Here is a 14,187-nt window from a genome sequence, read left to right as displayed (position 1 = left end):
TGGTTCAATAGGAGAATGCTTCCAATCATATTCCTTCCCATGCATGTTTGCAACCTTCTCTTTGTACAAATCCTTTGGATGACAAACAATATGCAAAGATGATTCAAAAATAATGTACCACAAAAGAAAACATAAACTCAGTATATCAAGTAATGGATGGATATTATACCAAGCATTCCGTGGCTTCAACGCTATTTAACGCATCAGGATTCTTTGGATCTTTTCCTCTGTGTGTATATCCATGCTTCAATCGTAGATACCTCTCTTCCTTGTTTCTCAGACTAAGACAAGAAAAAACTAAGTTACTACATAAAAAACATACTTAATTTATTCAAAAGTTAGGAGGGTACCAGTTTTTGGCAAATTGTCGTCAATGAATTTGATCCACCTCTATGGGCCTTGTACTTAGAGTTGAGGCGATTATCACGATTTTTCTTAGATGTCGCAATCCAATTAACATCACACCATTCATCAACTAAGGCCTCCCAGGAAACAACAGTGCACCACCATGGTCTTACAGCCATGTACTCATGTTTTTCAAGATAACGTCGTCCAGCATGTTTTTCTTTCAGTCTGCGATTCTCAAGTTTGTAATAATGGTCCCTCACGGCCTGTATGCGAGCATAGTACAGAACATTATCCAAGAGTTGGTTGCAACACCTGCCAATATGGAGCCTTGCACTTGCCTCATACTCAGCCTCATGCCTAAACCTCAGCTGCAATATAGATCACAAAAAATCAATTGTTACTTATATTTACTATAGTGGTACACTTCTAAAAGAAATCAACTGTTACTTATATTTACTACAGCAGTACACTTCGAAAAGGACCCAGATTTGTTACCCAAAATTCTTCCTCGATTTCCTCTGCTTTTGGACAACCCCTATCACTGGGCTTTAGCTTATAGTGTTCCCAAGTTGATGCAAACACAAGTTTTCCTTTTTGCTCAACCAAACCAGGATGATGCGTCTTTAAAAGGATTGTTAGCACACCATTTGGCTTTCTCACATTGTTTCTTAGTGTAGGTAATTCTAACCAGTGCCCAGGACAAGAAAATAGATATAAGTTAAACACACCCCAAGGTATGTCATGTTGTACATATAAAACACCTCAAGGTGTGCCAATCTGTAATGCATGGATTAAATGATAACTCATGTGTCACCACCAGGTCTAATCAATGGACGTTCAGACTCATTGCCAATAGGTGGTGGAAGTTCTGCAGAACCTCTTAAGAATTTTGGAGGTGGAAGCCACTCATCATCATTTGTACAAGCGGACATTTCTGGGGATGCAACCATCTCTTGCCCTGGTGTTGCACTTGTAGTAGCACTGCTAGTAGAGGATGACCCCCGGCGGCGGCAGTGCGAAATTGTCATCCTATAAAACTAAATTGAAATGCATTAGTAAGGTCCACAGAAAACATAACTAAAATTACACATTTCTGAATTGGCATAAGTATAGCAACAGAAAGATGTGCAACACAAAGAGAAACAACTAGAGACAAATATAACCACAAGAGATAGAATTTTAAGTTCAACACAAAGGGAAACAACCAGAAATCATCAATGTCCAGATTTAAAAATACATGGAGGAAAATGTCATCTCAAACAACAAGAAAACTACTAGAATGTCTTCATGAGATAATTGCAAGTCCTCTCCATCTTTTGATTCTGCATCAGAGTCAGTTTCTTCCTCCTCAAATGGTGCTGAAATAGGCAGTTTAGCCTTCGGGGTTATTTCACTTTGTCGCTTCTTTATCGCTTCTAGATCTTTTGGGTTAACAATTTCATCAGTCTCATTGATGGTAAGGTTATCCAGGCCATCTCCAATATTAATGTATATCTTGGAAACACCATCCAAAGCATCCTCTTCGTAGACGTCATCAACATTTGAAGGTGTTTCTTCAGCATTGTAGTCATCCAGCGAGGGAATGGGCAAGCTTCCTGGAGGCCTGACCTTGTATGCAATCCACCACTTATTTAAATTTGGATCCGACTTGCATGCATATGGAAGATAATAAACTTGTGTTACTTGGCTAGCAAGCACAAATGGCTCATTTGCTGGATTGGTTGACTCATGTTTAACTTCCACCAATCATATGGCATCTCGTCGTCGAACTCCATCAATTGGGTGGAACCAGTGACATTCAAATAATACAAGGCTAAAGTCCTCGTCGCCGTCAAACTTCAGCTCTATTATGTCTTTTATAATGCCATAGTACTCTAGCACTTCACCAACAGCGAGCACACCAGAGTTGACAGTGCTTAGCCTTCTCTTCTTCTTTTCATAACTCTCTGAGCGAAACCTATACCCATTTACTTCATAAATATCATAGGACTTCACTTTAAAGCGGCATCCTCTTGACAATATCCGCAACTCATCAAGTACGCTAGTATGTTTGATGCACTGCAATAAATAGTAAAAAAAGTTTGTAAGCCATCAGTAGGAAATTATTATGAAGCAGATAAACAAAAGTGTGAGATATTACATAATCTTTGAACCAATCCAGCAAGTTTGGCTTTCCATGACCGGCTCCATTAAGCCTCAAGTTTTTCAATTGCTTTGGAGTTGGTGGTTGAGGACGCCTCCACTGCTCATCTTCAAACTTCCTAAAAGTTTTTTAATGCATAAGCACACACAATGATCTAAGCTGTGATATTTAACTAAAGCAAAGCACACTTACTGTACATATTCATCCATTTCTGGTAGGTTTGTTAACACATAAATCATGGCTTGCTTGTACTCCTCTGTTGTTAAAAGTCTGGGCACACCCCTTCCACATTTCCATCCCCGGAGTTGAAACATGCCAAGGGTACTTGTAGAAGGCTGATCCTCTTGAGCATAACGGGTTGGCCGGTTTTGTGAGTTTGCAATGAGATTAGGTAGATACAGCGAGGTGAAGTGGGTAATTTCTTCCAGAAGATACGCCTCCACAATTGATCCTTCAACACGTGCCTTATTAGTGACTTTCCTCCTAAGTTTCTTGATGAACCTGCATTAACATGATTATTAGATCAACATAATAAAACTAGATTGATAGTAACAACTGTATCTTAAAGCTTGCACCTCTCATATCTATACATCCACCGGTATTGTATAGGCCCTCCAACTCTTGCTTCATATGGGGGGTGCACCATTAGATGCTCCATTGAATTGAAAAATCCAGGTGGGAAAATCTTCTCAAGCTTGCATAATAAAACTGCAATGTTCTCTTCCCACTGAAGCATCTTATCAGGATCAACTTCTTTCCCACAAAGTGATCTGTAGAAGAAGCTTACTTCAGCCAACACATTCCACACATCCTCATCAATGAAGCCCCGGAGCATTGCTGGTAATAAACGTTCCATTATAATGTGGAAGTCATGGCTTTTTAGTCCATTTATCTTCAGCTGGTCTAAACTGGCCCCTCGCCTCAAGTTGGCTGCATATCCATCTGGGAATTTCAGATCCAGGAACCACCTCATGATCTCCCTTACTTGAGCTCTTGTCAGACAATATGGTGCCCTCGGCTTCTCCCACTTGTCATTTGGCTTTGGAACAAGGTTTAGGTTTTTTCTTTTACACAACAATGCTTGGTCAAGACGAGCTTTGGTGTTGTCCTTCGTCTTGTCGTTGTCAAGAACTGTGTTCCAAATTGCTTCAGCAACATTTTTTTCATTGTGCATGACATCAATGTTATGCCTTATCAGAAGTTTCTTGAAGTATGGCAATTCCCACAAGACAGGAATATGTGTCCAGTTGTGTGTTGTTCCATATCCCTCAAATGACTGTGACTTCAAGTGGTTAATTCTTGCATCCACCTCCTCTCCTGTTAATCGACGAGGTGGTGGCTCAAGCACCTTAGTTCGCTTTATAAATGCATTTTCTTGCATCCGGAAAGGGTGATCAGGTCGCAGAAAACGGCGATGACAGTCAAACCAGCTATACTTATGTCCATTAGGTAACCATGTTGTATCGACATCATCCATGCATACTGCGCAAGCCAACCCGCCATGTGTACACCATCCAGCGAACATGCCATAGGCAGGATAGTCATGGACTGAGAAAAGGTAAGCAACCTTCATACGGAACGGTTCCTTTGTTACACTGTCATAAGTATCTACACCAGCCCATAACTGCAACAGCTCATCAACAAGAGGACGCATGAATACATTGATATTCTTACCCGGATGCTGTGGACCAGGGATTACCATAGTAAGAAAAATATTCTCCTCACTCATACAAAGTGCAGGTGGGAGGTTCAACGGACTTACAAACACCGGCCAACATGAATATTGTGATCCTCCAAACTTAAAAGGGTTCAAACCATCGGTAGCTATTACAAGCCTCACATTTCTTGCATCTTTTGCAAACTCTGGAAACTCCCTATCAAAGTCCTTCCAAGCTTCAGCATCAGATGGGTGACCGATTACTCCTGCCGGGTATGAGCGTTCTCCTTCTTTGTGCCACCGCATGTGCTTCGCAAGCTCAGCCGACATATACATCCTCTGCAACCTCGCTGTGATAGGAAGTTAGCACATCACTTTGCGAGGTATACGGCTATGTTTTATATCTGAGCTTTCCCCCTCAACAACTTCATACCGACTTTCTCCACAAATATCACACTTCTATTTCTTCTCATCTTCCTTGTAGTATAACATGCAATTATTGGTGCACACATAAATCTTCACATATGGCATCTTAAGGACACCCAACATATTCTTGCACTCATAAAAGCTTGCAGGCATTTTATGTCCCTTAGGCAATACGTCCCCAAGTAGGCCTAGGATGCTGTTCACACAATCTGCTGGTAAATTATGTTGTGATTTCATTCCCATTAGACGTGTGACAGCAGCTAGGCGAGAGACTTGAGTGTGATCATGAATAACCTCCTCTGCAGTAAACAACATCTTGTAGAACTCCTTGGCATATGCTGTTGGCTCGGTCTCCACATCATCAAAATGTGTTTCGGCCCCAATAATGTCAGCCAACATATCAACTAGTGGTTCATTACTAGTGTGAGTATCCTCTTCCATTCTGGTTGTACTAACTATTGGACGCTCGCCATGTGATGTCCATCTGGTGTAATTTGGCATGAAACCATACTGACAAAGGTGCACTATGACTATTTGTTTCTTCCGCCTGACTCCATTACGACACTTTGTGCATGGGCACTTCACACCAAATCGGTCCGCATTAGGCATAATCTGAAAAACATGGTCAAGAAAAGCTGTTGTGTTGCGCACCCACTCTTCTGAATGGCGCCCCTGTTCATTCCACCCACTGTACATCCAACTACGTTGTTCTTCTAGAGACATGGTTGAATAACTGGAAAAACTGGCAGCATAGTGCATGCGTCAAAGGACCAAAAGCCTTCATTTTATTACATTAGAGAAGGTTAAAGCAATGGTTTTCCACATAAATATGTTAAGCACATATCAGATCTGAGTAGTCTGCACATGCTATCAAATTAGCATATATTTATATCTACCAATAGGTTCACTTTCCTTTAATTAACTATATGCAAAGGTGCAAATCTTCATTTTTCTTAATCACAACACAGATAGACAATTTATTATCCACAAAATTGCAATCTGAGCCCTAAACTGTATATATGGATGCATATAGAAAGTGAGGGAACATGGGCATGTGAGCTCACCAAACTGAACCTTGGTTCTGATTTCTGAACTTGAAGCACGCGTCTACAGCTGAGGCGGGTTGGTCTTGGTCATTGAGGCAGGGTAGGATCCGTCCAGGGTGGCAAGGTCGGGCGAGGGTCCGAAGCTGTTGAGGGAGGCAGGTCCGTCAAGGCCCTCGCCGCCGCCGGCGGCCGCGGCCGCGGCAGCCGCGGGAGGTCAAGTCTGCATCAGCGGCAGCGGCGCCCTACTGCAGTGGCGATGGCTTGAGCAGGGCACCGGCAGCAGGACGATGGATGAGCTGCGCCGCCGCTGGTTTGGGTCAATGTGGCGGCGCTCTCGGCACAGCGGTGGGATTTGGGGGAAGTGTACAGTGGTGGGGGGATGGGGGAAACCCTTCGCGCGTGTACAGGGGAAATTTTGGCGCGTGTACAGGGGAGGATTGGCGCGTGTACAACAAATTGTGCGCGCGCTCGCTAAAAAAAATCTGACGGGCTGAATACGCGCGTAATACGACCAAATCTGTGCGGCTGTACTGAATTAGCATCTGCATTTTGGCCCTACTTAACTACCTTAAGCTATTTTTAATATCTAATCTTAAAAGAAATTATGCGCTTATTTTCACTATTATATGTTATATCTTTCTATCAAGTGTGTGCACAAAATAGATTGAAGAACTTATATTTTTCCGAAAAAGTGATCGATCAACCTATATTTCGTGTTATTTCCGCATGTATTTCTTCCATGTAGATTTTTTTGTGTATACTTAAAATATAAGTCTTAGGTATAAAACATATTTTGAAAATCAAATGTGTGCAGATCTTTCTAGAGTTAAGACCAGAACCCTGGGGGTAGTTTACGGTGTTAGTAAGGGAACGGTGGGAACCGTTAGTGTTGTGTGCTCTTTCCCTACGGTTTCATTTCTTGACCCTAGGCATAGACCTTTCCTAAGGGTTCAGGAAGTAACCCCTAAGGAACGTTGCCAACGTGACTTCAGTACGGTCCCACACGGTGAATATCCCTTGGGTCTCGCAACTAACCCTAAGGAAACAATAAAATCCCTTGGGTTGTCAGCTCGAACCCTAGCGAAACTTTATGTCCTTAGGGTGCCCTTTCTAACTCTAAGGAATCATTTCAGCCCTACGGCTATCTGCAGATTCTAGTAGTGAAGGTTGGTGCTTGAAGGTATATCTTTAGATCTTGCAATCAAATCTTTTAGTTTCTTGTTTTATCACTAGTTTAGTTTATAAAAGAAAACTACAAAAAAATGGAATTGAGGGTGCCTCATATGCTTCATCTTTTTAATATCTTTCGTGAAAATAAGGATTCCGATAATTGTGCCAAAATGTAAGAAGAAGAATGCAATAAAATGTTTGGCATACAATCTTTGAATGATGAGCATGATTGCAATGTTGTTAGTATGAACTCTTTGAATATCCGTAGTACTAATGATGATTGCACTAGTCATGATGAAAATGTCTCTTATAAGCATGTCAATTTTTGTGGAGTGCATAGAGTTTGCAAGTACACACCAAATAGGGAAGATAGATTTTGCAAGAGGCATAAGTATTTAGAAACTAAATGGTTGCAAGAGAGGCTAGATGCTTGTGCTGAAAATTTAAAATTTCTTTGCCATCCTTGTGAACTTTGCAATGAACGTGATCATCTAAATCTCCAATGCAAATTGTTTCATGATCGTATCGTGTCCAAAAATTGTGATGACTTGATTTCCCTTGCACATCATAATGAACTTAGTTTGCCTGTGGGTTATGAATAAATGAAACGTTTAACTAAGAATCTTCCAGAGTTTGTCCTTGATAAAGTTCTTGATTTTGATCTAGAGGAAACTTATATGTATTGTGCCGTGAATTGCATTGAAAATCCTTACATTGCCAATTACATAAAGTCAAGAAAACAAATAGAAGATGAAGAGAATACTAATGAAAGGGAAGAGGTTTCCCCGTATCCTCCTATTCTTTCTTATAATGAATCAGGTAACGAGGAGGAGCTTTCTATTCAACCAATCTCATTAAGAAGGAGCTCCAAAAAGAGGATTAAACCCACACATAATGTGAAGAAGAAAAAGGAAAGACGGAGAAGCAAAGGTAAAAAGGTATCCCTCCCAAATGATGTTGCTCCTATTAATCATTGTGATGATGATAATTGCTATACTATTGGTGCTATCCATACTATTAATGATGAGAGTGATTATGCTTATGATATGCAAAGGCCCAAGCTTGGGGATGCTATGTTTGATGAGAATGACATGTTTGAGAATTTATTTGCTGCAATTAATGTTTGTCCCAAGCTTTATGTTTTATGAAGATGATACTTTTAACCTCCAAAGTTTTTATATGCAAATTTATTATGATGATAGCATACCTCCTATTTATGATGATTATATTGATGAAAGTGGATTTGGAAGAGTGTCAACTTTAGGAAGTAATGATCCCACTATTTTGGAGGGTGTTGAATCTCATTGTGACAATTATGAAAGTGGATTTGGAGAGGTCATGACTTTATTTAGTAATGATTCCACTATCTAAGAAGAGGTTTCAATTGATTATGATGAGAACAAAGTTGCTACTTATGATGATTATTGTGATGACACTTATGCTATGAAAAGTAGTGATGATTATATTTATAAAACTTGTCATGATTATGATTACCCTTTTACTGAACATTACTCTTTTAATGTGGAAACAATTTATAGTATTCAAGTTTCTTATGATACTCCCACTATTCCGAATGAGAAGAATTTTGCTTATGTGGAGAGTAATAAAATTTATATGCTTGTGCATCATGAAAATAGTGCTTTATGTGATAGTTATATTGTTTAATTCATTCATGATGCTACTGAGATTTATTATGAAGGAGGAACATATGCTTGTTGGAATTGCAATAATATCAAGTTTCCTCTCTATGTGTTGAAAATCTTGAAGCTATGCTTGTTTTGCATGATCATGTAGTTGACATCGTATTAGGGGCAAAGCCACCATTCCTAATTTTTCATACATGTCACTCTTGATTCATTGCACATCCCGGTACACCGCCGGAGGCACTCATATAGAGTCATATTTTGTTCTAAGTATCGTTGTAATCCTTGAGTTGTAAATAAATAGAAGTGTGATGATCATCATTATTAGAGCATTGTCCCGTGTGAGGAAAAAAAAATAGGCCAAAGAAGCCAATGAAAAAAAAGGGAGGCCAAAGAAGCCAAACAAAAAAAGGGAGAGAAAAAAAGAGAAGGGACAATGCTACTATCCTTTTTCCACACTTGTGCTTCAAAGTAGCACCATGATCTTCATGATAGAGAGTCTCTTATTTTGTCACTTTCATATACTAGTGGGAATTTTCGTTATAAAACTTGGCTTGTATATTCCAATAATGGGCTTCCTCAAAATGCACTAGGTCTTCGTGAGCAAGCAAGTTGGATGCACACCCACTTAGTTTCTTTTGTTGAGCTTTCATACATTTATAGCTCTAGTGCATCTGTTGCATGGCAATCCCTACTCACTCACATTGATATCTATTGATGGGTATCTCCATAGCCCATTAATACACCTAGTTGATGTGAGACCATCTTCCTCCTTTTTGTCTTCTCCACAACCACCATTCTATTCCACCTATAGTGATATGTCCATGGCTCACGCTCATGTATTGCGTGAAAGTTGAAAAAGTTTGAGAATACTAAAGTATGAAACAATTTCTTGGCTTGTCATCGGGATTGTGCATGATCTAAATATTTTGTGTGATGAACATGGAGCATAGCCAGACTATATGATTTTGTCGGGATGAACTTTCTATGGCCATGTTATTTTGAGAAGACATGATTGCTTTGTTAGTATGCTTGAAGTATTATTATTTTTATGTCAATATTAAACTTTTGTCTTGAATCTTTCGGATCTAGATATTCTTGCCACAATAAAGAAGATTACATTGATAAATATGTTAGGTAGCATTCCACATCAAAAATTCTGTTTTTATCATTTACCTACTCGAGGAAGAGCAGGACTTAAGCTTGGGGATGCTGGTACGTCTCCAACGCATCTATAATTTTTGATGTATTCATGTCATGTTTATAATATTCTACATGATTTTGGTATGATTTGATTAGAACTAACCCGGACCGACGCTGTTTTCAGCAGAACTATGGTGGTGTTGTTTTTGTGCAGAAATAAAAGTTCTCGGAATGCGCTGAAAATCAACGGAGATTTTTTCTGGAAAATATAAAAAATACTGGAACGAAGAGTTACCGGAGGGGAGTCCCGTGGGCCCCATGAGGGTGGAGGGTGCGCCCCTGTGCCTCGTGGACTCTTCATGGGGCCCCCTGACTTGTTCTCGATGCCAACCTCTCCTATAAATCCCCAAACCTCCAGAAAATAACCTAGATCGGGAGTTTCGCTGTCGCATGTTGGGGATCGTTGTAGAAATTAAAAAAATTCTACGCATCACCAAGATCAATCTATGGAGAGACTAGCAACGAGAGAGAGGGGAGTGCATCTTCATACCCTTGAAGATCGCGACATGGAAGCGTTACAAGAACGCGCATGAAGGAGTCATACTCGCAGTGATTCAGATCGCGGTTGATTCCGATCTAAGCGCCGAACAACGGCGCCTCCGCGTTCAACACACGTGCAGCACGGGGACGTCTCCTCCTTCTTGATCCAGCAAGGGGGAAGGAGAAGTTGGGGAAGAACTCCGGCAGCACGACGGCGTGGTGGTGGAGCTTGCAGTTCTCCGGCAGGGCTTCGACAAGCTCAATGGAGGAGGAGGGGTGTTGGATAGTGGGAGGGCTGCGCCTTGGATGAGGTGCTGCTGCCCTCCCTCCTCCCCTCTATTTATAGGGCGAAGGGGGAAGGGAGCCGGCCCCTCTAGATGAGATCTAGAAGGGGGGCAACGGCCAAGGGGAGGGGGCTTGCCCCCCAAGCCAAGGGGAGCGCCCCCCTTAGGGTTCCCCCCCCCAACCCTAGGCGCATGGGCCCTAGGGGGGATGGCGCCTAGCCCACTTAGGGGCTGGTTCCCTTCCACATGCAGCCCATAGGGCCCTCCGGGGTAGGTGGACCCCCGGAACCCCTTCGGTGGTCCCGGTACAATACCGGCAAACCCCCGAATACTTCCGGTGACCGTATGATGACTTCCCATATATAAATCTTCACCTCCGGACCATTCCGGAACTCCTCGTGATGTCCGGGATCTCATCTGGGACTCCGAACAACATTCGGTAACCACATACTATTTCCCATAACAACTCTAGTGTCACCGAACCTTAAGTGTGTAGACCCTACGGGTTCGGGAACCATGTAGACATGACCGAGACATCTCTCCGGCCAATAACCAACAGCATGATCTGGATACCCATGTTGGCTCCCACATGTTCCACGATGATCTCATCGGATGAACCACGATGTCGGGGATTCAATCAATCATGTACACAATTCCCTTTGTCTACCGGTATGATACTTGCCCGAGATTCGATCGTCGGTATCCCTATACCTTGTTCCATCTCGTTACCGGCAAGTCTCTTTATGAAGGAAATATGCCCTAGAGGCAATAATAAAGTTATTATTTATTTCCTTATATCATGATAAATGTTTATTATTCATGCTAGAATTGTATTAACCGGAAACATAATACATGTGTGAATACATAGACAAACAGAGTGTCACTAGTATGCCTCTACTTGACTAGCTCGTTAATCAAAGATGGTTATGTTTCCTAGCCATAGACATAAGTTGTCATTTGATTAACGAGATCACCTCATTAGGAGAATGACGTGATTGACTTGACCCATTCCGTTAGCTTAGCACCCGATCGTTTAGTATGTTGCTATTGCTTTCTTCATGACTTATACATGTTCCTCTGACTATGAGATTATGCAACTCCCGTTTACCGGAGGAACACTTTGTGTGCTACCAAACGTCACAACGTAAATGGGTGATTATAAAGGTGCTCTACAGGTGTCTCCAAAGGTACTTGTTGGGTTGGCGTATTTCGAGATTAGGATTTGTCACTCCGATTGTCGGAGAGGTATCTCTGGGCCCACTCGGTAATGCACATCACTATAAGCCTTGCAAGCATTGTGACTAATAAGTTAGTTGCGGGATGATGTGTTACGGAACGAGTAAAGAGACTTGCCGATAACGAGATTGAACTAGGTATCGAGATACCGACGATCGAATCTCGGGCAAGTAACATACTGATGACAAAGGGAACAACGTATGTTGTTATGCGGTCTGACCGATAAAGATCTTCGTAGAATATGTGGGAGCCAATATGGGCATCCAGGTCCCGCTATTGGTTATTGACCGGAGACGTGTCTCGGTCATGTCTACATAGTTCTCGAACCCGTAGGGTCCGCACGCTTAAAGTTACGATGACAGTTTTATTATGAGTTTATGTATGTTGATGTACCGAAGGAGTTCGGAGTCCCGGATGAGATCGGGGACATGACGAGGAGTCTCGAAATGGTCGAGACGTAAAGATCGATATACTGGACGACTATATTCGGACTTCGGAAAGGTTCCGAGTGATTCGGGTATTTTTCGGAGTACCGAAGAGTTACGGGAATACGTATTGGGCCTTATTGGGCCATACGGGAAAGAAGAAAAAGGGCCTCAAGGGTGGCCGCACCCCTCCCCTTGGTCTGGTCCGAATTGGACTAGGGAAGGGGGGCGCCCCCTTCCTTCCTTCTCTTTTTCCCTTCCTCTTTTCCTATTCCATATGGGAGGTGGAATCCTACTAGGACTAGGGAGTCCTAGTAGGACTCCACACTTGGTGCGCCCCCTCCTAGGGCGGCCTCCTCCTCCCTTGCTCCTTTATATACGGGGGCAAGGGGGCACCCTAGAGACACAACAATTGATCCTTGAGATCTTTTAGCCGTGTGCGGTGCCCCCCTCCACCAAATTACACCTCGATAATATCATTGCGGAGCTTAGGCGAAGCCCTGCGTCGGTAGAACATCATCATCGTCACCACGCCGTCGTGCTGACGAAACTCTCCCTCAACACTCGGCTGGATCGGAGTTCGAGGGACGTCATCGAGCTGAACGTGTGTAGAACTCGGAGGTGCCGTGCGTTCGGTACTTGATCGGTCGGATCGTGAAGACGTACGACTACATCAACCGCGTTGTGATAACGCTTCCGCTGTCGGTCTACGAGGGTACGTGGACAACACTCTCCCCTCTCGTTGCTATGCATCACCATGATCTTGCGTGTGCGTAGGAAATTTTTTGAAATTACTACGTTCCCCAACACTTTACTCGTCCGTAACAAATCATCCCGTGATCAACTCCTTGGTCACATTGAGCTCATTATGATGATGTCCTACCAAGAGGGCCCAGAGATACCTCTCCGTCACATGGAGTGACAAATCCCAGTCTCGATTCGTGCCAACCCAACAGACACTTTCGGAGATACCCGTAGTGCACCTTTATATCCACCCAATTACGTTGTGACGTTTGGCACACCCAAAGCATTCCTACAGTATCCCGGAGTTGCACAATCTCATGGTCTAAGGAAAATATACTTGACATTAGAAAAGCTTTAGTAGACGAACTACACGATCTTGTGCTATGCTTAGGATTGGGTCTTATCCATCACATCATTCTCCTAATATGTGATCTCGTTATCAACGACATCCAATGTCCATGGTTAGGAAACCGTAACCATCTATTGATCAACGAGCTAGTCAACTAGAGGCTCACTAGGGACATGTTGAGGTCTATGTATTCACACATGTATTACGATTTCCGGATAACACAATTATAGCATGAACAATAGACAATTATCATGAACAAGGAAATATAATAATAACCACTTTATTTATTGCCTCTAGGGCATATTTCCAACACCGCAAGCCTCTGTAGCCACCAAAAAGCAATCGGGACCCTGTTCTGGCACCCTGACGGAGGGGGGATCCATCACCGGTGGCCATCTTCATCATCCCCGCTCTCTCCATGACGAGGAGGGAGTAGTTCACCCTCGGGGCTGAGGGTATGTACCAGTAGCTATGTGTTTGATCTCTCTCTCTCTCGTGTTCTTGATATGGCGCGATCTTGATGTATGTCTTGCGTGGGATAACCGTGCTGATAATGGGGGTATTCTATTGATTCACTTGATGTATGTTTTGGTGATCAACTTGCGGGTTCCGTGACCTTGGGAATCTATGCATAGGGGTTGGCACACGTTTTCATCTTGACTCTCCGGTAGAAACTTTGGGGAACTCTTTGAAGTTCTTTGTGTTGGTTGAATAGATGAATCTGAGATTGTGTGATGCATATCGTATAATCATACTCACGGATACTTGAGGTGACATTGGAGTATCTAGGTGACATTAGGGTTTTCGTTGATTTGTGTCTTAAGGTGTTATTTTACTACGAACTCTAGGGTTGTTTGTGACACTTATAGGAATAGCCCAATGGATTGATCGGAAAGAATAACTTTGAGGTGGTTTCGTACCCTACAATGATCTCTTCGTTTGTTCTCCGCTATTAGTGACTTTGGAGTGACTCTTTGTTGCACGTTGAGGGATTGTTATATGATCCAATTATGTTATCCTTGTTGAGAGAACA

General features: G+C 42.4%; 1 protein-coding gene across 1 annotated transcript; it reads right to left on the bottom strand.

Moving 5' to 3' along the window:
* Nucleotides 1–1,483: 1,483 nt before the first annotated feature.
* Nucleotides 1,484–5,971, bottom strand: LOC120968387 (uncharacterized). Its single transcript, XM_073505448.1, has 3 exons — nt 2,684–5,971; nt 2,489–2,609; nt 1,484–2,406 (listed from the first exon to the last, which is right to left on the bottom strand). Exon 1 carries the CDS (start codon nt 4,482–4,484, stop codon nt 3,054–3,056), a length of 1,431 nt encoding a protein of 476 aa, XP_073361549.1. The 5' UTR covers nt 4,485–5,971; the 3' UTR covers nt 1,484–2,406; nt 2,489–2,609; nt 2,684–3,053.
* Nucleotides 5,972–14,187: the final 8,216 nt, after the last annotated feature.

This window comes from Aegilops tauschii, chromosome 7, assembly GCF_002575655.3.
Source record: "Aegilops tauschii subsp. strangulata cultivar AL8/78 chromosome 7, Aet v6.0, whole genome shotgun sequence".
Taxonomy (NCBI): Eukaryota; Viridiplantae; Streptophyta; class Magnoliopsida; order Poales; family Poaceae; genus Aegilops; species Aegilops tauschii.
The sequence above is the reverse complement of the archived record's forward strand: the minus strand, read 5'-3'. Positions and strand labels throughout refer to the sequence as shown.

Excerpts from the sequence above, each read along its gene's own strand:
- LOC120968387 (XM_073505448.1), bottom strand. The coding sequence starts at position 4,484 with ATGTATATGTCGGCTGAGCTTGCGAAGCACATGCGGTGGCACAAAGAA.